Genomic DNA, 24455 nt, shown 5'->3' with positions numbered 1-24455 from the left:
ACATTGATGTCTAATGCTTTTAAGAATAAGAATTACAAGTATTGTCAACATTAATCTTTTTCATATTATTATAGCAAAAAATTAGATATACTTTTGGTTGATGAAGCTGGCACCTCTTTAGGAACAGGCACTTTCTCTTCCAGGACAGTTTTGGGAACTTCAGGCACTTATAAGATAGTACAAAGGATATTTTTGTACATGTTTTAGTGTCAGGTCAACATGGACAAACACATAAGACATCAGAACACTTTCAGTTACCAATATCGGTGCCTAATGCTTAAGAAGGAAGAGAAGTAATGTTTTTATACTACTTTTAAAAATGGTGAATATGCCATTGGCTCCTGGAAGTGGCACTTTTTTGGGAATGGGCACTTCTTCTTCTGGGACAGGTTTGGGAACTTCAGGAATTGAAAGATAGATTTTTTTTTTTGTTAAAGATTTTGAGTTTAACTTACCATGGACAAACATAAAATACCTGAAAACTTTGAACTACTATAGCAATATTTAACAGTTAAGAATATAGATGACAAGCAATTCCAATCTTGACGTTCTTTCTTAGTATTATAAATATTAGACATACCTTTGGCTGGTGGAGCTGGCACCTTTTTGGGAACAGGCACTTCTTCTGGGACAGGTTTGGGAACTTTAGGGATTGAAAGAAAGATTTTTTTCCCTTAAAGATTTTGAGCTCAATTCAACATGGACAAGCATATAAGATACCCAAAAACTTTGAACTAGTGTATTGGTGTCCACTTAAGAATAGATAATATTGGTATCCACGACTTAAGAATAAGGATGACAAGTAATGATTGAAAGAAAGATCTTTTTTCCCTTAAAGATTTTGAGCTCAATTCAACATGGACAAACATATAAGATACCTAAAAACTTTGAACTAGTGTACTTAAGAATAGATAATATTGGTGTCCACCACTTAAGAATAAGGATGACAAGTAATGTCAGTGTTAATGATTTCAGTCTAACTATTTTAAATGTTAGATATACCTTTGGCTGCTGGAGGCGGCACTTTTTTGGGAACAGGCACTTTCTCTTCTGCGACAGCTTTGGGAACTTCAGGCACTTTAAAGATAGTATAGAGGACTTTTTACAAAATGGTCTCAAGGCAACATTGACAAACACATAAGGTATCACAAGACTTTGACCTACCAATATTGGTGTCTAATACTTAGGAATAAGGACTGCAAGTAATGTCAACATTTTTTTTCATACTGCCATTACATATATTATATGTACCTTTGGCTGGTGGAGCTGGCACTTTTTTAGGAACTGGCACTTCCTCTTCCAGGACAGGTTCAGGAACTTCAGGGATTGAAAGACAGATAAATTTTCTTTTAAGATGTTGAGTTCATCCCACCATTGATAAACAGATAAAGACGTAGCTCAGTTTTAGATTACTAATCCTGGTGCTTAACACCAAACAATATGAATGACAAGCAATTTTAATCTTAATGTTTTCCTCTTACTGTTATAAATGATAGATGTACCTTTGGCTGGTGGGGGTGGCACTTTTTTAGGAACAGGCACTTTCTCTTCTGGGACAGCTTTGGGAGCTTCAGGCACTTTAAAAAGAGATGGTTTTCTTATTTCAAGGTTTTGTTCTTAGTCCATCATGGACAAATATAGAAAACAACGCAAAACTCTGAAACTTCCGTTCTTTGTATTTAACTCTTAACTGAAGAATAAAAGTGATATATATTGTCAACTTTTTTTTCACAGGGTTACAAATTGCATATGTACCTTTGGCTGGTGGAGGTGGCACTTTTTTGGGAACCGGCACTTTCTCTTCTGGGACAGGTTTTGGAACTTCGGGGACTTGGAAAAAAAGATTTAATGATTTTTTAAAAAAGATTTTGTTCTCAAGTCATCAAAGTGAAATGTACAGTAGAAGACATTACAAAATATTGAAAAACTGTCAAACCAAGTATTGCACTGCATGATCAAGGAAGCAAGAAGCATGTAGACATTACGAAGGCTTTTAATGCAAGAATTAAAGAATCCTGGAAATGGCAACAATAGCCACCCATTCTCTTTTATGAAATAAAAGAAATGAAGTGGAGTCTGACTCTTCTTTCTAGGCTTTTCACAACCCAGACTGAGTTAGGGTTGAAAGTCTCCATTATTTGTGGATGGTTTCTGTTTAAATTCCTCCTGTTTCTGTTCCAGCCTTCTCAAATTCTCTCACAACTATTGATGTTGTTCTTCTCTTAACTAGGGAATAACAGTGACAAGTAATGTCATCCCCCCCACCCCCCCGGGCCGCCACCAACATGGTTTCAAAAATCAGTAGGAACAAATTTTCACTGGTGGAGCTGGTATATATTTGAGGAACTTCTGGAACTTCTCCTTCTGGAAGAAGGTTGGGAATTTCAGGGACTTGAAAGATAGGTGTTTTTTTCTTTAAGATATAGAGTTCAACCCACTATAGACAAACATACAAGATATATAGCACAAAACTTTGAACTAGCAAGACTTTTGTCCAATGTTTAAGAACATGAATGACAAGTAATTCACTTTTTTTTCATACTATCATAAATATATGAAGCATGGAATGGGCATGTCTTTGAGAATAGGCACTTTATCTTCCTGGACATATCTGGAAACCTTGGGCACTTTTAAGATAGGAAGATTTTTTAAAAAAAGATGTCGATCTCAAGTCAACATGGATAAACAATACAAGACACAGTAAAACTGTAAGCTATTAATTTTGTTGCTTCACATTTAACTGAAGAAGATGCATGACTAGCAACATCAACATAGTATTTTCTTTCATACCGTTTCAAGTTTCACATGTACCTTTGGCTGGTAGAGCTTTTTTGGGAACTGCTACTTTTTCTTCTGGGACAGGCTTGGGAACTTCAGGTACTTTAAAAAGAGAGGGTTCCTTTTTAAAGGTTTGATCTCAAGTCAGCATGGACTAGCATACAAACTTCTAGATATTTTTCAACAGAAATTGGTATTTAATATTTAAGAAGATGCATGGCAGCTTACGTCAACATTTTCCCCCAACTGCTATAAATATTCTATGCAACACTCAACAGATAGAGCTGGCAGTTTTTCAGGAACAGGTATGGAAACAAGGGATTTGAAAGAGATATATGTTCTATAAGATTTTGAGCTCAGCTCACTAGGGACAACAAACATGTAAGACTTCACAAACTTTGAACTACAGGTATTGGTGACTCATCGTTAGGCATTTGAATGATAAGGAATGCCAAAATTAGTCCTTTGTTATAAATATTGATATACCTTTGGCTGGTGGAGATGGCACTTCTTGGGGAACTTCAAATATTTCCTCTTCCTCCTCTACTTTGGGAACTTCAGGGACTTGAAAGACAGTATGATTTTTTTTTTAGAATTAATATTTTTTATTTCAAATCAACACAAACAAATATGGAAGACCTAAAAGCTTGCAGCACTGGTGTAGGTATTTGAAACTTAAAATATTAATGATACGTACTGCCCACATCCATTTGTTTTCAAGATATTTTAAGTATTAAATGAATATTTGGCAACAGCAGCTAACACCTCTAAGAGGAAAGAAACATTCTCACACATAACATGATGGCAACTGCAGACAATTTAAATAAAGCACTTAAAAAAAAGATTTTGTTCATAACTTGGATAACATACAAAGCATCACAAAACATCACATGCTGATATTAGTAATTAAAATTTAAGAACATTGCAGATACTGTCAACATTTATGTTTCTCATAGACGTACACATTTCACATGTACCTTTAGCTGGTGGAGCTGGCACTTTTTTAGCAACAGGTACTTTCTCTTCTGGAACAGGTTTGGGAACTTCAGGGACTGAAAGATAGATTTTTGTCTGTAAGATTTTGAGCTCAATTCACCACAGACAAACATGCAAGACATCACAAAACTTTGAACTACCAGCATTTATTTCTTATGCTCAAGAATAAAAATGACAAGTCATGCCAATATTAAAGTTCTTTCCAACTTTCCAAAGTTCTTTTTCAAAGGTTAGATGTACCTTTGGCTGGTGGAGCTGGTACTTTTTTAGGAACAGGCACTTCTTCTTCCACGACTGGTATGGGAACTTCAGGCACTTAAAAAAATATAGGATTTTCTTGTTTTAAGATTTTGTTACCAATTCACTATTGACAAACGCAGAAGACAACTCAAGAATGTGAAGCATTAGTCAGGGCATTTAACCCTCAAGAGAAGAATTATTGTGAAATGTATTGTGAACTTTGTTTTCACAGTGTTACAAATTTCACCTGTACCTTTAGCAGGAGGAGCTGGCACCTTTTTGGGAATGGGCACTTTCTCTTCTGGGACAGGTTTGGGCACTTCAGGCACTTTAAAAAAAAGTTTTTAATTTTTAAAAATGATTTTGGTCTCAAGTCACCAGAAAATACTATGAAACATTGAACTATTAGTTTTTGTTGTCTAATTGTTAGAAATTCTATTAATGTATATATCACTATAGATCAAACAGTGTACAGTCACCATGTGCTTTACTGCTTAACTGTTTAACTATAATAGGAGACAGGAAAGTTTTCTTAGAACAAAAGGACATAAAATATATACTATGGATCCAAACGTGTAAACACTGCCATCCACTATCTGAATACTACTATAGTTGTTGTATAAAATATATATTCCAACAAAATATATTCCAACGCTAATATTTAAGAATATGACTGAACTTTAGTGTTTTTCATGCTGTTATAAATATTAGATATACCTTTGGCTGGTGGAGCTGGCACTTTTTTGGGAACTAGGACTTCCTCTTCTGGGACAGGTTTGGGAACTTTAGGCACTTTGAAAATAGTATGGATTTTTTTAAGTATTATGTACTCAATATGAACAAATTCCATAAAAGTTTAAACAACTAAAATGGGTATTAATACTTGATTGACAATGATTAATTACAAATACCATCAGCGTTTATTTGTTTTAAGAGGTTTTAAAGACAAGATGTACACTTAACACAGAGAGCTGTTGCCTTTACAGGAGAAATCAGATTGGTTTCTGGAATTCATTTGAGATTTTATTTATTTTAAAGATAATAAGAATTCTTAAAGATTTTGGTTTCAACTTGGACAACAAACAAGATATAACAAAATTTAAATACTGACACTAGTTTCTAATACATAAGAATATCAGTGACAAGCAATGACAACATTTATAACTTTTTAGTACTGTTACAGATTATACAAGTACCTTTGGCTGGTGATGGTGCTGGAACTTTTTTGGGAATAGGCACTTCCTCTTCTGGGACAGGTGTGGGAACTTCAGGAACTTTTAAAGATAGCAGGGAGGATTTTTTTTAAAGATTTGCATCACCATGCACAAACACATAAGACATCACAAAACTTTGAACTACCAAATTTAATGTCTAATAACATGGATGTCAAGTAATGTTAACGCTAATGTTTCTTCATATTACTCTTTAGATAAGATATACCTTTAGCTTTTGGAGGTGGCACTTTTTTGGGAACAGGCACTCTCTCTTCTGGGACAGGTGTGGGAACTTCAGGCACTTTCAAAGATAGGAAGATTTTTTTTTAAAAAAAGATTTTCATCTCATCGTGGACAAACACATAAGACATCACAAAAGTTTGAAGTACCAAAATTCATATCTAACAACATGAATGACAAATAATATTAATGTTTTTTCACATTAGTGTTATATAAAGCATACCTTTAGCTTTTGGAGGTGGCACTTTTTTGGGAACAGGCACTTTTTCTTCTGGGACTGGTTTGGGAACTTCAGGCACTTTGAAAAGAGATGATTTTTTAATTGAAAGATTTTTTTTTTAAGTTTTTCGGCTCAGTCCACAAAGATATAAAATATCAAAAAGGTTTGAATTACTTTAGCAATATTGTTCTCTAACATTTAAGACTAAGGATGACAAGTAATAGCAATGTAAATGTTTTTTCGTATTGCTATTTTAAATACAACATGTACCTTTGGCTGGTGGAGGTGGCACCTTTTTAGGAACAGGTACTTCCTCTTCCAGGACAGGTTTAGCAACTTCAGGCACTTTTAAGACAATATGGAGGATTTTTATAAAGATGTTGGCCTCAACAGGTGCAAACATATAAGAAATCACAGACTTTGAAGTACCAACGTTTTTTTTAAAAAAAGATTTTCATCTCACCATGGACAAACACATAAGACATCACAAAAGTTTGAAGTACCAAAATTCATATCTGACAACATGGATGACAAATAATATTAATGTTTCTTCTTATTATTGTTATATAAAGCATACCTTTAGCTTTTGGAGGTGGCACTTTTTTGGGAACAGGCACTTTCTCTTCTGGGACTGGTTTGGGAACTTCAGGCACTTTGAAAAGAGATGTTGTTTTTTTAATTGAAAGATGGTTTTTCTTTTAAGTTTTTTGGCTCAGTCCACAAAGATATAAAATATCAGAAAGCTTTGAATTACTTTAGCAATATTGGTCTCTAACATTTAAGACTAAGGATGACAAGTAGTAGCAATGTAAATGTTTTTTCGTATTGCTATTTTAAATACAATATGTACCTTTGGCTGGTGGAGGTGGCACTTTTTTGGGAACAGGTACTTCCTCTTCCAGGACAGGTTTAGGAACTTCAGGCACTTTTAAGACAATATGGAGGATTTTTATAAAGATGTTGGCCTCAACAGGTGCAAACATATAAGAAATCACAGACTTTGAAGTACCAAAGTTTTTTTTTTAAAAAAGATTTTCATCTCACCATGGACAAACACATAAGACATCACAAAAGTCTGAAGTACCATAATTCATATCTAACAACATGGATGACAAATAATATTAAAGTTTCTTCATATTATTGTTATATAAAACATACCTTTAGCTTTTGGAGGTGGCACTTTTTTGGGAACAGGCACTTTCTCTTCTGGGACTGGTTTGGGAACTTCAGGCACTTTGAAAAGAGATGTTGTTTTTTTAATTGAAAGATGGTTTTTCTTTTAAGTTTTTCAGCTCAGTCCACAAAGATATAAAATATCAGAAAGCTTTGAATTACTTTAGCAATATTGGTGTCTAACATTTAAGACTAAGGATGATAAGTAGTAGCAATGTAAATGTTTTTTCATATTGCTATTTTAAATATAATATGTACCTTTGGCTGGTGGAGGTGGCACTTTTTTGGGAACAGGTACTTCCTCTTCCAGGACAGGTTTAGGAACTTCAGGCACTTTTAAGACAATATGGAGGATATTTACAAAGATGTTGGCCTCAACAGGTGCAAACATATAAGAAGTCACAGACTTTGAAGTACCAGAGTTCATACAGATGACAAGTAACATTAATGTTAATGTTTTTTTATATTATTGTTTTAATTGGGCATACCTTTAGCTGGTGGAGCTGGCACTTTTTTGGGAACAGGGACTTTCTCTTCTGGGACAGGTTTGGGAACTTCAGAAATTGAAAGACAAATGGATTTTCTTTTAAAATTTGAGTTTAATTCACCATTGATAAACATATAAGATATCACAAAAATTTGAACTACATTATACAGGTAGTCCTTGAGCTACGACCACGATTGAGCCCAAAATTTATGATGCATTTGTGCAGTAAGTTTTGCCCCATTTTATGACTTTTTTGACCACATTTGTTAAGTGAATCCCTGCAGTTGTTAAATTATCAACTTGGTTATTGAATGAATTTGGATTCTTCATTAACTTTTCTGGTCAGAAGGTTGCAAAAGGGGATTGCATGACCTTGGGACACAGCAATGGTCATAATGATGAACCAGTTGCCAAGCATCTGAATTTTGATCACATGAGCATGGGGATGATGCTGCAACAGTCGTAAATGTGAAAAACGTCCACGTCACTTTTTTCACTGCCATTGTAACTATGAACAGTCACTAAATGAACTGTTGTAAATCAAGGACTACCTGTACTTAAGAACATAGATGAATATCAATCTTGATGTTCTTTCTTACTGTTATAAATATTAGATATACCTTTGGCTGGTGGAGCTGGCACTTTTTTGGGAACAGGCACTTCCTCTTCTGGGACTGGTTTGGGAACTTCAGGAATTGAAAGAAAGATTTTTTTTAACTTAAAGATGTTGAGCTCAACTCATCATGGACAAACATATAAGATGTCAGAAATCTTTGAACTATGGTAGCGATATTGGTGTCTAATACTTAAGAATAAGAATGGCAAGTAATGTCAGTGTTAATGTTTTTGATATAACTATTTTAAATGTTAGATATACTTTTAACTGCTGGAGGTGGCACTTTCTTAGGAACAGGCACTTCCTCTTCAGGCACTTTAAAAAGAGATGGTTTTCTTGTTTTAAGAGTTTCTTTGCAACTCATCATGTCCAGATGCACAAGAAATGATGGAGTTTTGTTTTTTTTATTTAATTGGGGAACATGAACAACAAGTACGGTCCATGATGATTTATTTTCACACAGGTTCAAATATGAGATGGCAGGTGGAGGTGGCACTTTTTTTGGAACAGGCACTTTCTCTTCTGGGACAGCTTTGAGAATTTCAGGAACTTAAAAAAATAGTTGGGAGAGTTTGATTTGAGGCCCCCTTGGGAAGATAATAACAACAAGAATTTTCTAAGATAGCAAAGTATGGTTGAAAAAGTGAGGCATTTGCAGTAATGGTTAAGAAAAAGGACTTAGAAGTTGAATAATTCAGGGGACCTTCTATCAGGTTAAAATATTTGCAGATAGAAAGCATGTAAGAGTTTTTCCTATACAATTTAGAAGTGCAACTAATATAATCCTAGTATACTTGGTAGGAAAGAAATGGTGAAGTTGTCTGTTTAGCCCTATCGTTAGCACAACAGAAGAATATATCACGCTGCTGCCATAATAATTCTTTCTCTATATTCGTCAAAGTACCTTTTGCAACAGGTGGTGGTGGTGGCTCCACTTTTTTGGGAACAGGTTCAGGAATCTTCTTTGCTGGTACAACTTTCTTAGGTACCTCTGGCACTTCAAAACATATTTTGTTCAGTTTTAGATTTATGTGTCATTAACAGATGCAGTGAAAAAACACAGAAAGGCACAATCACTGTTTTAATGCAGTGTAGGCCAGGAACATGCAAGAAGAACCATTAGAACCAGCTTTCTGCCAGATTCTACTCAGGTTGCTTGAAAAGCTGATGCTTAAGCTAAATATTTTTTTTTAAAAAAAAGCCTATTGTGACTTGGCATCTTTATTTGGAAATAAATCCAAAATGTTCCTTAAAACATGACTAGATGCCATATATATATATATACAGCATTAAAAAAAAACTCTCTCAAAATAGGCTCATTTTGATTTGCAATTCTCTATCATTTGGGGCTTGCATGTGTCCTAAGCCAGTGATTTTTAAACTTTTCTTTTCCTCTAAGGACCCCTTCCCACTTTTAAAAGATATGGAGGATCTGAAAAAAGCCTTTGTTTCTATGAGTTACATTTATCAATATTTGCCATATTAAAAATTAAAACAGATACATTCACTTCCACTACCGTTTCTCACAATTGTTTGATGGGGTTTTAATATTACAGTACTTTGCAACATAGGCTGGCAAATATTTTGATTTTGGTAAGCCATGAGAGAGTATTGGGGAAACCCCAGGGGTCCCAGGATCAAACTTTAAGAAACACTGTCCTAAATATATACATATTTTAACATACAATTTCTATTAAATTCTTTTTTAAAATGCTTATCTCTCTCATGTTGTTCTGTATTATAAAAAAAATATTTTCATGCTGGTGTTTTAAAAATCAATTTCCAAGATTGAATTGAAGTCTGCAGCTTTTGCCAGAATATTTAGAAATCCATTCCATTGAACTCAGTGGGATTTATGACTAAGTAAAGATGCATAACATCAGGTAACATAATTTATTTGGAGCGTACATTGAAAAATACTGGTGTCTTTCCAACAGAAGAGTATATTTGTAGCAAAATAAAATAAAATAAAGACTGGTATTTATTCTGGTGGTATTCAATTCTTTTTTGATAAGGTGAATGAGGTTGATATACATTTTGTTGGCATGTCTTCTTCAAGATGTGTTTGTTCTTAATTTTTAAGAAATGGTTTGTAAATGAATTGTCATCAACACAAAGACCATAAAATGACACACGCAAAGAACATGCAACAATAACATTCAAGATGAACAAGCCCTTCTTTAGAGAACAAGTTGGTATACCTTTAGCTGGTAGAGGCACCTCAGCTTCAATTTCTTCTTCCTCGAGGATCTCAGGCACTTTAAAAGATATTAAGAAATTTGATGTTTGAAAACATATCACAAAGAAAAAGAAGAGAAGGAGGTAGAAGAGCAAAAGGCAAACCCTACTGTAGCTTAGAGAATCATAATTACAAATCCACTTGTTCTTCCTGGGTATCATAATTCATATATTCATAATTCAAAGTCATATTTGACCCAGATTTGCAAGTTCCATGGGGGAAAACAGTTGAATATCCATGTATAATTTAAAAGCACTCTCTGATGTACCTTAGGTGGAGGTAGTTCTCCACCTTTTTCCTCACAGATTGCACAAGTTAATTGGCAAATCGATTTTATTCAAAGAATAAAATAACACAAGAGCGAAGAATAACATAAAAGCGAAGCAAAGTGGAAAAGTGAAAGAATCAAAACTGGAACGGTAGAACTGCAGCAGATGAACCCAAGAGGTGTTTTTACAAAACAGGACTGACAGAAATGATCAACTGCTTGTTTTGTCTTGAATGCCATTTGCTTAATATAGGCCAAGTGAATAAACTATAGAACTGCCTGCCTCACAAGATGATGTACCTTTATCAGGAGGTGCTTCTACTCGTTTAGGGACAGGAACACGCACTTCCTCTTCAGGTACCGGTTTCTTGGGCACTTTGATTGAAACAATACAGAAATACTTTTGAGTGTGCGGTTTCATTTTGGCACAAATCAGAGAAGAATAGCCCCAAACACACCAAAATACAGACATAAAGGCCACTTGAAAAGACCAGGGACAAGTTTTCTCAGCACACTGTGTTTAAAAGCACACACGCACGCACACATGCACAAAAGGACACAAGGATTGTTACATGAATTTGTATGTGTTAAATCCCAAAGTAATGTACCTTTAGCTGGTGGAGCTTCTTTCCTTTTGGGCACAGGAACCTTTTCTTCAGGGACAGGTTTCTTTGGTACTTCAGGTACTTTAGAGATAAGATTTGAGATGATTGAGGATCAATAATGTTATGGCACATTAAACAACACAAGCAAGGCGAGTTTGGTCTAGTGGTTAAAGTACTGATCTAGAAGCGAGGAGATGGGAGTTCTAGTCCCTCTTGAGGCATGAAAACCAGCTGGCTGACTTTGGGCCAGTCCTCTCTCTCTTAGCCCAACCCACCTCACAGGTTTGTTTTTTGGGGGGGAAACAGGAGGAGGAAAGTAGTATTAGGTTCGTTTGCCACCTTGAGTTATTTATCAAAATATGAGTAGTTCTCGACTTACAACAGTTCATTTAGTGACCGTTCAAAGTTACAACAGCATTGAAAAAAGTGACATATGACTGTTTTCACAGTTACAATCTTTCTGGCATTCCCATGATCATGTGATCAAAGTTCAGATGCTTGGCAACTGATTTATACTTATGACCGTTGCTGTGTCCTGAGGTCATGTGATCCCCTTTTGCAACCTTCTCACAAGCAAAGTCAATGGGGAAGCCAGATTCACTTAACAATCAGGTTACTAACTTATCAACTGAAGTGATTCATTTAACAACTGTGGCAAGAAAGGTCTTCAAATGGGGCAAAACTCATGTAACAAATGTCTCACTTAATCACAGAAATTTTGGGCTCAATTGCGGTCGTTAAGTCGAGGACTGCTGATAATAAAGGTGAAAGATGAATACATAAATAAAAAATAGAGAAAAGGACACAACTACATTGGACGCTACTACAAAAAAAATAGATCTACAATCAATAATTTTCCATCCACTTAGCCAATGTCTTTACATCTCTTAAAAAGGAAAATGAAGATGAGGAAAATATGATATACCTTTCTCTGGAGGAGCTTCCTTTTTCTTGGGAACAGGCACGGGTTTCTTTTTCTCAGGCACGGGTTTCTTGGGGACTTCAGGCACTTTAAAGATATAATTATGTTTAAAAGTTTAGACTCAGAGGAAGACATGGGCATCCACAGTGGGGTACAAAAGTCAAGATGTTAACTATGGTTGTACAATCAAAGCTTCACTCCTTTTTATGTGTCACAGATACCATGCATTTAAAAATGAGGGAGAGGCTGGGCTTCGATCACGCTATGATTATTATCTTAACTTTTTTGTTTTCCTTCTGTAATGCCCCTGGTAACATAGTGCAAACATTGGTGAAGCCATATATTAGGTCAGAGAAGTTCCTTATCTCTTCTTTGATATATTATCTTGTTACACTCAGTGGAGGGATTCCAAAGTTTTTCCTACCAGTTCTATGAGAAATGCGTCTTTGCACATGCATTTGTGCTTTGCATGCGCCTGATATGTGTTAAAAACTGCCCTCTGTGTCAGCGTTGGTGAGGTGAGCTGTTTTTTAGCTCAGCTGAGGCACAGCAATCCGCTCTGCTGCGCGATTCAGATGAGCTAAAAAACAAGGGAATATAGGAAACGGCGGGGGTGGGTGGGTGGGGCCACCCAGAGGTGGTATTTGCTGGTTCCCCAAACTACTCAAAATTTCTGTTACCAGTATGCCAGGACTGGTCTGAACTGGTCGAATACCACCTCTGGTTACACTCCGTGTCACATTGTTCAGCAGAGCGTGAATAAGCGCACAATAGTGCCTACGGTCCCTGTCCTATTGTCCCCAATTATTAGTTCCTATTTCTTGTATTTAAACTTATGTTTATTCTTATTTCTATCATATTGTAAGCATTTGACAAAATAAATGAATGAATGAATGAATGAATAAATAAATAAATAAATAAAGTAGAGCCCGCAACCTTCTGAAGAGCTTTTGGGGACTGAATGATTCCATACAACTCCACTAACTGACATCTGAATGACTCTGATCAGCAGAATATATACGCGTAGTTTCCCCATTTCTATCATTCTCCTTGGAATCTATCATCTCAGTTTACTTCTAAATTGCTTTTTTCACCCTTTCCAGAATGGTGGATTCAAAGCCCTTTCTGCTACATTCTAGGATATACAGAAATATTCTTTGAAATAAATAAGATGCCCAGGTACCTTGTAGAATGCTATCTTCCCAGTAAACAAAAAACTACTTCAAAATACATTTAAAATTACACTCAAATGAAGCATGATGCTTGGACAGGGTCAAAAGTGTCTTCAGGCTTTATGTTAAGGATCTGACTACCACCCTCTATTTTGGGAGAATCACTGAATTCACTGGGACTACCGTAAGAACTAAAGGTAAAAGTTTTTCTGTCAGTTGTGTCCAATGGACATGGTGTTCATCTCTGTTTCTTGGGCAGATAAATATAAAATTGCACTAATATATTTCAAGACTTTTAGACAGAGAAGACTTGTTTAATAGGCATTGTTTCCAACGAGGAGAAGTTTGGATGTAAGTAGAATAATTTTGGACAAATAAGATTTAAATGATAAGCATTTAAAGTTTAAATAGGTGAAATATTTTTGGAATGTTCCCTAGTTCAAACTTTCCTATTTGCAGTTTATAACCTGAAACGACACATGAATTTCAAACTTCAGTTAGGAAGATGAATGACAGACCAAAACAAATCTGAATAAATAAAAAAATCTGAAGCAAGAGTAAATTTGTAAAATATACATTGCCATTGCTTTTAAAAGCTGGTTTTTACCTTTATGTGGAGGAGGTAGAGGAATTTCTTCCTCTTCTTCATACTCAGGAACTTCTTCATAATGAGGTACCACTACTACCTCTTCTTCCTCATGAGTTACTTCTTCTTCATATTGTGAGACTTCCTCCTCATATTGTGAGACTTCCTCCTCATATTGTGAGACTTCTTCCTCGTATCGCGACACTTCCTCCTCATATCGTTCCTCTTCTTCATATTGTGGGATTTCTTCCTCTACATATTGGGGAACTTCTTCCTCTTCTTCATACTTAGGAGCCTCTTCTTCATATTGAGGAACTTTCACATGGACCACTTCTTTTTTAATAACAGTCTTGCGAACTTCAGGAACTTTAAAAAATATGAATTTTTGAGAGTTTTAATTACACACACAATCAACAAAGTAAGCATTCATCAAAAGAATACTCAAATAATCATTAGTGCAAGAATAACATATAACAATACATAACAGACTCAAAACACATATTTATATCTTAAATATACCTTTAGCAGGAGGTTTCTTCATTTTTGCAGTAATTGATATAGGCATTTTTTCTTTTCTGATAGCTCTCTCAGGCTCTTCAGGAACTTTAAAGATATAGTACATTAACATATAAGAACTGAAAAGGCTTTAAGAATTGCAAGACACAAAGATATATTGGCCAGACAAAATATACACATATTTGATTGAAGAAGATATTTGACTGTAATTGCATCTCTTTTATTTGCATTAATTCTTGAACAGTGCTTGCTCCTGAATTAAAAGGAGGTATTAATTTTTTAAATGTTTGATTTGTTAATGCATTTTTTAAAAAAAGTATGCATTTTTCAAATTTCATCAAGAATTTTTGCTAGTTACAGCCAGTCTTGTAGATATTTTTCTACTTCTGATTTGCACTGTATTGTCAATAAATAGCACTGAAGATAAGTCATATATTTGTTTTGATAATGGGTAGAGATGGTTTTCTCTACACAATTTTTCCAGAGAATATCGAAGATAAGATTATTTTAAAATAACCAGCCCACTCAGAAGACATTTTATCTATCTATCTATCTATCTATCTATCTATCTATCTATCTATCTATCTATCTATCTATCCTTATTTATTATTTCTATACTGTCCACCTTGCCAAAGCAAGTACTGCCTGTAGGTTAAATCTGTGGTGAAACTGCTGAGTTTCTGTTGGCCTTTTCTATAAGCTTCCTAAATGCTGCTTCCATAATATTTTTTCTTATTCCAAGCCATTTTACTTAGACAAAGCTTTCAGTATAGGAAATAGAACAACTCAAGCAGTTATTCAAGTACAAAAATTGAAAAGTGCAAAATTTGTCTTCTTAGATTGTTAACCTCTTCTGTTTATTCAAAGAAAAAAAATCAAACCATCAAGTACAATTACTTATTCTTTAGGCCATAAACCTTCCGTAGTATTAAGAATCAGAACTCTCAGTGATTCATTTTATTATTCATTTATTATTTTTTTATTAAAATGTTATGTGGTAAATTTCACACCACAATTATATATCTGTAAGATTTCTATTGGAAGTAACAACAGACCGGAAAGCTTTGTTCTCTCAGAGAGATAATATTTTTACAAATAAATGATAAATATTCATCTTCTTAACAGATATCAAATGGCAGCAACAAGTTATCATTCAGATACTGAGTTTCTGGTCCCTATGCTTTTCCTCATTGACATCATACCTGCATATGAAACTTCCTCCTCTGTATGAAGAGAAACAGAGACTTCCTCTGCATAACCCCAGCGCTCTTCTATGGCTGTTATTAAAGACATAGTATTTCACTTTAGAATACCACATGAGAAGGATCATTCAAAGCAATAAAAATTCCAGTGAGACGGATGGAACTATTTGAGACTTCCTTTTAGAAGTTAAACAGAAAGAAAGGAAACAGGCCTTGCCCATTCTCCTCATAAGATTTTAGAAGAAAGCTATTTTTTGATTTGAGAATTCATAAGAAATGTCTTTATATATATATATATATATATATATATATATATATATATATATATATATATATATATATATATATATATATATATGAGTTTTTGCTTTGTATGAAGATCATATACCTTTTTCTGGTGGAGCTACTTTTCTTTTGGGGATAACCATTGATATTTTTTCTTCTGATACAAGATGCTTTGGAACTTCTGGCACTTCTGGCAGTTGAAAGAAAGAAAACCATGCCATGAATTTATGCTCTTTTCTATAAATTGTTGATGTTGATTATAGGACTGGGATAATAGACAAAAATGTCCAGACAATGACCAAATTACTAAACAAGACAATTGACAATTCTCTGAAAATGTCATCAGCCAGACAACATAGCATTTAACATACACTGAACAGATACTAAACAGATACTAAAAACTACATCACTTAAACAACACAGAACATTGATTTGATTTTAAAATTATCTTAAGACATACCTGTGTTTTTACAATACTGATTTTGTAGTAGAAATAGTATTTATTAATCATAATAAAGCATACCAAAAGGAAAACAAATAACTCATTGCAAAAACTTAAATCAATAGCAAATAATTGCAAGATGTTGATCCAGACAATACTTTTCAACAAAGGCAAGAACATAAGAGAAACAAACAAGCTAATAACACTTAAGAAGACAGCTAAAAGACTTTATTATTTCTATAATAACAAAAAGGAAATCCAAAATGCAACAAAGAGATCAGTAATCTTCTACAATTTACTGTCCTACAGATGTGTTGATTTCAACTTTTATTAGCTGCTGTGGCTAGGAATTGTGGCAGTGGAAACCAATGTATCTGGAAACAATGTTCCCACCTTAGTTATCAAATCAATTCATTCCGCTGATTAGCACTAGCTGACATCTAATAATAACTATTAAAGTTAATTTGTACCATTAACCCCAATGTTAGCTAATCAATTGCCTTATACTAAGTCATATGACTTCCATAATGCTAAAACCTTAGTATAGGGGCCTTTTGTGGGAAATATCTTGTCTTATAATTTAATTATTTTTATTTCATTTGAATGACAAAATAGATCTACAAATAAATGGCCCTTTACTCTTGGATCAACTGCTTTAAAATGTAGTATCTATAATATATAGTTTTCCCTTACAAATTAACAAATTTGATTAGTATACTTATTAAAACTACAGTAATTAAAAAGTAAAACAGATATATAATAAAAAGTCAGAACTGAAATTTATTTATATACAAATTAACCTAATATTCTTTGTTTGTTAAGAGCAAACCATTTTTGCAAATTTTAGGCAAGTTGCAATGTATCTTTCTTGGAAGGAGCTAGCTTCCAACTTCTGAAATTACCTGACTCATATAAAAAAACTTTCTACAAACAAGTATTATACCTTTAGGTGGTGGTGGCGGTGCTACCTCTTTCTTAGGTTTTGGAACACGGACTTCCTCTTCTGGGACAACTTTCTTTGGCACAACTAGCATTTAAAACATAGTTTTTTTAAGTTGATTTGAATTATTTATATATGATAAGACTTGATCAAATTACAAAAATACATTGTTATTAATTACAAACATGATTAAAAATATGAGTCCTCCTGATGATGATCTATTAGTTATATCACAAAGTACTTTTGAAAGCTCCCTAAGTTTTAAAAGTAGTTTGTTGTTTTTTCTCCTAGAGGTGATCGTTTGAAAAATGAAACCCATAGGTTCCTTGCACTTTATTTATTAATTTCTCCTCAGCAATTTATCAACCTTGTATTGCCATCTTTTAGTTGCCAGTCAAAATTACAATATAGATACATGCTATAGAATTTAGAACTTGAAGTACCTTTCTTTGGTGGAGCTTCTTCCTTTTTAGGGACAGATATTTTTTCTTCAGTAACCACTTTTTTCTTGCGGATTTCTGTCACTTTAAAAAATAACGAAGGTTGGTCAATTGCATGTATTTCAAATATACATAAATATTTTAAAGTGAAATAGTCGACTTTAGCAATCAATATTAATTTTTAAAAATTTCAAAAGGCATTAGACAAAGTGAGGCTGAGAGTTTGTCAATATTACAGGGAGAAGACTAAAGAAGAACCAGAATAGGGTGACAATGAAGATACTATTCATAAAACAATGTACCACAAGAGGTAGACAGAACACATCCATGAGAGTTCCTTGCTTGTTTGGTTTATTTACCTTTGCTTGGTGGAGGTTCTTTAACTTTAGGTGGAACTTTCTCTTCAGGAGGGATTTTCTTGGGCACTTAAAAAAATATTTTACAATGTTGATTTCAACACAATACAGTTTTAAGTTCAATATATTCTGAGAACTAAGAATACACAAATTTCATTGAAGACATGTGAGGTTAGATTATTTAGGAACATGTACTTTTCATAATCCATGAAAAAGAAATTAGTGTAAGTTTAAACATCTTTCTTTCTCTCCCCACCTTTTCTTCCCAAAATACATGTTAGATTTGCTGAATAACAATTTCATTTGGCTGAATAAAAAAAAAGCAGTAAATATTTATACCTCTTGCTGGAGGGGCTTCCACTTTCTTGGGAGGAGCAACTGGTTCTTTCTTTGCTGGTTCAGGTCTCTTCCGGACCTCTGGCACTTTAAATTATATGGAAAGACAGAGAGAAAATCTTTGACACAAAATGTACATGAAGAGTTCAAATTAATTCATTGATACACGAATGTACTAAGCCATGGCAGCAGCAAAAAAAAGTAAGGTATTATATGAAATTAATACAAGATGCTGGGCAGGTCCCAGTTACTACCATCTACATAAGATGTAGGTCCTTCTGTTCAAGGCCAGCTTCTTATCCAGTGGAGCAGTTCCACTGTTGGTACAGACTTCTATCTCCTCTGCATATTCCTATTTCCACTAAATCTGTTCAGGAACTCTTCCAAACAATACTGACATACTACCAGAGGAAGGGGTCAAATGGAAAAGATTGTTTCATCCTGAGGTGTTAGTTGAGTAAAACTCTGTTTAGACTACAAATAGGGGGGAATGCTGGTTCTAAGTCAAAATTGCCAAAGATATTCTACTTCTAAAATTTGAAAGTAAGTAGTTGCTACTCAAAAAAGAATCACCCTGCTAAAAGGGCTATACTGTAACAAAGAACACACAAACACACAGAGACAAAAAAAGAAACATGTAAATTAAGCTACCTTTATATGTTAAGAAGTTAATGAGATACCTTTAACTGGTGGCACTTCTTCGGGAACAGTAATATGCACTTCCTCCTCAGCATAGTAGGCCTCTTCTGTCAATGTAAAAACATTGCTTAGAATAAATAGTTGGAATAAGAAAAGTAGCAAAAGGAAAAATGAGTAAGAGTTACAAATTTGCTTCATTCCCTGGACTATATGCTATGCTTTTTCATGTTGTCTGCAAATGTATGATCCAGTAGGACATAATGCATTGACAATTCAAAGAAATTAATGCCACATATATTTACAACTTGCAGAATGAAGGATCAATTATTTATGAGTCACATGCATTTATGTATACTGTGTGAGGGAATATTCACACATTGGGCCAGTTCAGACCCTGAAATGTTAAATAAGTTATCAATGCCTGGAATGTACTACCTGACTCTGTGGTTTCTTCCCCAAACCCCCAAAACTTTAACCTTAGACTGTCTACTGTTGACCTCACCCCATTCCTAAGAGGTCTGTGAGGGGCATGCATAAGCGCACCAATGTGCCTATCATCCCTATCCTACTGTCCCCTTTTATTCGTACCCATTTCATGTAATCATAATCTTGTTCTAATTATATCTGTTATCTAATTAATACATGCTTGATAAATAAATGAATGAATGAATGAATGAATAAATAAATAAATAAACAAATGAAGTGTCCATATCCTAGAGTCATTGGCTAACCAAGATTAAGATTCAGGAAGGTGTCTCAGAATGTCTTACATTGCATGTACGTGCACACATGGGTTAATTCTTTATTAAGTCTCTTGCTTATAAGATTCACTAACCTAAAACAACAGCAATAACAACAACAACAACAACAACAACAACAAATTTATCAGACTTGAATACCCTAGTTCAACAAAAAACCACCCTACTTTGAACAGCTTATATCCTCCGATGCTACCTTAACAGTTCCTAGGTCCTTGGTTAGGACTCGAACTGTTGAGCTACCAGTCTGCCCCAAAGGCTGTGAATGTCACTGAAGATTAAATAATAATAATAATAATAATAACAATAATAATAATAATAATAATAATAATAACAATAATAATAATAATAATAATAATAATAATAATAATGCCTATCCCAGGTCTTTGGTAAGGACTTGATGGGTGGACAAAAATCTAAACATCTGGCTGACTGTGCAATGTTCAATAACAACATCAATAATAATGATGGTGATAATGCTGTATCATATTTAATATATTTTGCCTCTCTGAAATAAATGAATGTGGTGAAAAGAGTAAGAAACACACCCTTGCTGTTACAATTGGGTTAAAAAGGGTATGAACATGCAGCATAAATAAGGAATGGTGGAACCTCAGATTTGGAGAAACCACCTGAATGTATGTTATACCCTCAAGATAAAAACATGAATAGCCAGGAGACAAACCAAAGGAGGGGAAATGGAACAAAGGAATGGAAGTCTCCTTTTTCTAGAAAGGAGAGAAGTTGGAAATGTGTTCTACGTTAATATTTTGGTAATGCTATATATATGGAGAAATCAACTACATTGAGTTCAATATGACTTATTCCCAAATAATTATATACAGGATTGCAGCTCAACCTATTCTTAAGATATGCAAGATTAATTTTTAAGGGTGCCTTTTTTCCTGCATTCTGTTACTGGACCCTGTATAGCCACAAGATGAACTGTATTTGTGAAGATTTTCCTGTTCTTTGTTCTTAGGGTACTAAAGGAAAACATTTATTATACTGTATTTTCATATGACATTTATTTAAGAATAATAAAGGCCCTTTCAGATGAAATGTTGCTATGGTCTAGCATACAAGTGGTGCAGGGCACTATTACCATCTCCTGTTGTCTGTATCTATAGTGAAACAAAATGACTACATAAAGGAAGGAAGTCTTATTATGTAGAGATGTACTGTAGGTAACAGCTACACCATTTGGAATCAGACATGTATGTAGGATTTGAAGCATCAAGGGTTCTCTACAAATGCATTGCTTTACATATGTATGCATTCAGATGGGAAAGCAAGATTCAAGAAAACAATGTCTTTTAAACAGACTTTAAGAATGATTTAGAAACTGGTGTGCTCCTGATATAAAATATCCATCCAGATCAAAATAAGGAAGAAGATGCAGATATTCTTAAACACATTGTTTTAAACTTCTGTTTATAATCAAACTATTCACTTGAGTGACACAAAACATATAATAATTAGTGGATTTGATTGATTTGATTTGTGGATGGATTTAATTTCAAGATGGCACTAATGTGGTAATGGCAGTTATGCTACTGCTGGAAATATGATAATTATTTTGCTTTTTGAATAGTACACTACCTGTTACTTCTGAAATTTCCTCCTCTTCCTCATAAGAGACTTCTTCTTCCCTGTCATAAGAAATGGGGAGTTCTTCTACTTCTTCCACTTCTTCCACTTCTTCGACTTCTTCTTCCTCCACTTCTTCTTCCCATTTCTCCACTGTGGAGTTTTAAATGATGAGTTTAATATTATTATGGAATAGGATACTGCATTATATTTCCACTCTTGTTAGGGAAATGTATTAATTTTCAAAAGAACATAAATTGGACTGAGTAGAGAGAAATCTGCAAATCCACGTTTGAATGAAAATCATTTTTCTAAATACAATTAAATGAATGTCAAATTTAATCTCAGTGCCTTGACTCGGTTTGGGAAAATTTAAATATTTTTAGAGATTTATTTGCCCTTCTATGACCTCTCCCCTAATTATAGAATCTCATAGTAATGTCATCATTTGATAATTATTCTCTGAAAAAAGTGGGATTGGATTTTTTGCTTATGGCTCATGAATGAATGAATGAATGAATGAATGAATGAATGAATGAATTCTTTATTGGCCAAGTGTGATTAGACACACAAGGAATTTATCTTGGTGCATATGCTCTCAGTGTACTTAAAAAGAAAAGATACATTCATCAAGAATCACAAGGTACAACACTTAATGATAGTCATATGGTACAAATAAACAATCGAAGCTATAGCTCATAGCTATAAACCAAATATCCAATATCCTAATAATCATTTTGATTAAGGGTGATTAGCCATAAACAAAAACTCCAATCTTGCCTTTTTCAGGGAACAAATATCATATGATGACAGTACTAAGAGATTCCACAATTCATTCATTCATTCATTCATTCTATCTATCTATCTATCTATCTATCTATCTATCTATCTATCTATCTATCTATCTATCTATCTATCTATCTATCATCTATTGTCTATCTATCTTCTTTCTATAAAAAGGAATAGAATGGAATGGAATGGAATGGAATTCTTTATTGGCTAAGTGTGATTGTATACACAAGGAATTTGCCTATCTGTCTTATCATATAGCTTTATGATAGAATGATACATTGGTGATAAAAATAGATAAATAAAATAGATAATAAAATAGTCAAAAAATAGAGTGATAATAAAAGATAATAAAAGATAGATTCATCTATCATCTTTCATTAGTAGAAATTTTCTAGTCTCGTAAACATAATAAAAAAGTTTTTTTTAAAAAACTACTCCATACCCAGATAAGCTTCTTCATCTTCTTAAACACTTGAGAAAGATTATGGAGAATCATTTGCATACCTTTGTAGAGCCACATAAATTTTATATTAGTGTTTACATAAGCACTCCGAGAACAACAGTTTTGGATGTTCACTTTCTGCTCATGGTCTCTCAGACCTCCCCCTCCACCCCAAAAGCACACAGAATACACATATAGAGCACACACATATTCACACAAAAATGCATAAATGTGTCAGAACATTTTAATGGGGATGGGGTGGATTATGTTCAGATAAAGTCATGGAACAAAACTGGAAAAAATGTTACTTTCTCCAAGGACCTTGATCACATACAAGGGTGTTCCAATGATACACAAATCCAAAACAGAAACAAACTATTTAGGTTAAAAGAAGCAGAGAAAACCAGAGCAAGCAGGCAGTTATTTAGTTATGAAAGTGTCCAAAAAAGTGAAGAAAAAAGGTCATAGTTCCAATTATTTGTAAAGATACCTTTAGGTAAAGGAGCTTCCATTCTTTTAGAAATGGTAACAGATACTGTTTCTTCAGAAACAAACATTTTCTCTTCTACAACAGCCCTCTTAGGCATCCCAGGCACTTTAAAAGACATTAAATGTGCACAGATTTAACTAGAATACATACACTCCTGGCAGATGAGCGCAACTATTTTCACTATTTATTTAAGAGTTTAAAGTGAGAAGAGAACTGAACAGTACTTTTGAATATGAAATGTACAAATAAAAGCTAAGCAGCAATACAAAATGAATACAAATAAAGCCCACCTCCTCACCTCCCATTATCTACGCAACAACATAGTTACTAGCAATATGCATGATACAAAGTGCAAGACATGGAACACACACAGTAAGAAAAGATACTCTTTGATATGATCAGGTTATTCCAACAATATCCCAAGATATACCTTTAGGTGGAGAGGGTTCAACTCTTTTAGGCACTGCAACGGTTACTTTTTCCTCAACAATTACTTCCTTTGGCACCTTGGGCACTTTAAAGAGATGATTGAGTCTCATTTTAGAATTTCCAATGGTAACAGAAGTGCATATCAATTAATGCATATCAAATAGAAAATTACAGTCAAGAAGACAGAGAATAACAATTGAACAATGAGGTAAACCCCAGATGTTTTTTCTTCTTTTTAAATTTTATTTGCACCCAAAGGAAGGTACTATACCTTTTGCTGGAGGGACTTCTTTTTTACGGAGTTGAGGTACTTTTTCCTCAGGAACTGCTTTCTTGGGCTCCTCAGGTACTATTAAAAGAAACACATAGAAGAATATGTAGAATCTTCAAAACATAATTATGATAAACCCTAACCTTGTACAATTATAAACAAACCTGAACATTGGACTCAAGTGAACTGTGATGTGACTGAACACCCATACGTTAAGGTAAAAATACCTTAAGAGATCATTAAAAGAAATTGCCTCTTTTTAATACAGGCATATTATTTTACCTTTAGCAGGAGGAACCTCTTTTTTCTTTGGAACAGCAACTTTTTCTTCCGGAACAATTTTCTTAGGTACCTCTGGCACTTTAAAACAGATTTTAAAACACCAACATTTAATATAATTTTTTAAAAAGTTGTGAGCTTGCCAAGTATAATAATGTGAATGGATTCTTAATTAAATCACAGCCAAATGGAGAAACCTCATTTACTATGCCTTCTCTATAAGAGGTTAATAAGTAGTTCATCCCATCTCTGATATCTATAATAGTATTTGGATATATCACGAGTGCCTTCTGACATATTTAGTTCACCTACTGGTAGTAGTTCCAGCTTCTGGTGTCTAAGTAAAAAATAATAATTGTTTATGAAGACAACTAACTAACAAAGACAATATTGCTTGGATGATACAGTACAAAAAACAAGTATACTTGTAACACAGTAGCACTATCAGTTGAGGGATCACAGATCAGTTCTGAATATGTGCCATAAGATAAA

The 24455-nt window shown here is 34.0% G+C and overlaps 1 protein-coding gene across 1 annotated transcript in view; it reads right to left on the bottom strand.

The window, feature by feature from the left end:
* Positions 1-24455, bottom strand: part of TTN (titin) — a 307241-nt gene that overhangs the window by 152674 nt on the left and 130112 nt on the right. The window contains exons 122-161 of the mRNA XM_087917042.1: positions 23967-24044; positions 23685-23762; positions 23415-23498; positions 22985-23089; positions 21273-21413; positions 18954-19019; positions 18277-18360; positions 17941-18006; positions 17585-17665; positions 17145-17228; positions 15863-15949; positions 15475-15549; positions 14276-14359; positions 13778-14122; positions 12002-12085; positions 11080-11157; positions 10772-10846; positions 10166-10222; positions 8869-8961; positions 7969-8034; positions 7350-7415; positions 7120-7194; positions 6847-6921; positions 6539-6613; positions 6266-6340; positions 5959-6033; positions 5692-5766; positions 5455-5529; positions 5211-5288; positions 4732-4806; positions 4268-4342; positions 4015-4089; positions 3756-3821; positions 3265-3342; positions 2812-2880; positions 1756-1830; positions 1503-1577; positions 1252-1317; positions 1003-1077; positions 581-643 (exon numbers count right to left, since the gene is read on the bottom strand). Coding sequence (XP_087773168.1) covers positions 581-643; positions 1003-1077; positions 1252-1317; positions 1503-1577; positions 1756-1830; positions 2812-2880; positions 3265-3342; positions 3756-3821; positions 4015-4089; positions 4268-4342; positions 4732-4806; positions 5211-5288; positions 5455-5529; positions 5692-5766; positions 5959-6033; positions 6266-6340; positions 6539-6613; positions 6847-6921; positions 7120-7194; positions 7350-7415; positions 7969-8034; positions 8869-8961; positions 10166-10222; positions 10772-10846; positions 11080-11157; positions 12002-12085; positions 13778-14122; positions 14276-14359; positions 15475-15549; positions 15863-15949; positions 17145-17228; positions 17585-17665; positions 17941-18006; positions 18277-18360; positions 18954-19019; positions 21273-21413; positions 22985-23089; positions 23415-23498; positions 23685-23762; positions 23967-24044 — 3372 coding nt within the window. The remainder of the gene's footprint in view (positions 1-580; positions 644-1002; positions 1078-1251; positions 1318-1502; positions 1578-1755; positions 1831-2811; positions 2881-3264; positions 3343-3755; positions 3822-4014; positions 4090-4267; positions 4343-4731; positions 4807-5210; positions 5289-5454; positions 5530-5691; positions 5767-5958; positions 6034-6265; positions 6341-6538; positions 6614-6846; positions 6922-7119; positions 7195-7349; positions 7416-7968; positions 8035-8868; positions 8962-10165; positions 10223-10771; positions 10847-11079; positions 11158-12001; positions 12086-13777; positions 14123-14275; positions 14360-15474; positions 15550-15862; positions 15950-17144; positions 17229-17584; positions 17666-17940; positions 18007-18276; positions 18361-18953; positions 19020-21272; positions 21414-22984; positions 23090-23414; positions 23499-23684; positions 23763-23966; positions 24045-24455) is intronic.

This window comes from Pseudonaja textilis, chromosome 1 (assembly GCF_049901715.1).
Source record: "Pseudonaja textilis isolate UNSWEBS1 chromosome 1, rPseTex1.2, whole genome shotgun sequence".
Taxonomy (NCBI): domain Eukaryota; kingdom Metazoa; phylum Chordata; class Lepidosauria; order Squamata; family Elapidae; genus Pseudonaja; species Pseudonaja textilis.
The sequence above is the reverse complement of the archived record's forward strand: the minus strand, read 5'-3'. Positions and strand labels throughout refer to the sequence as shown.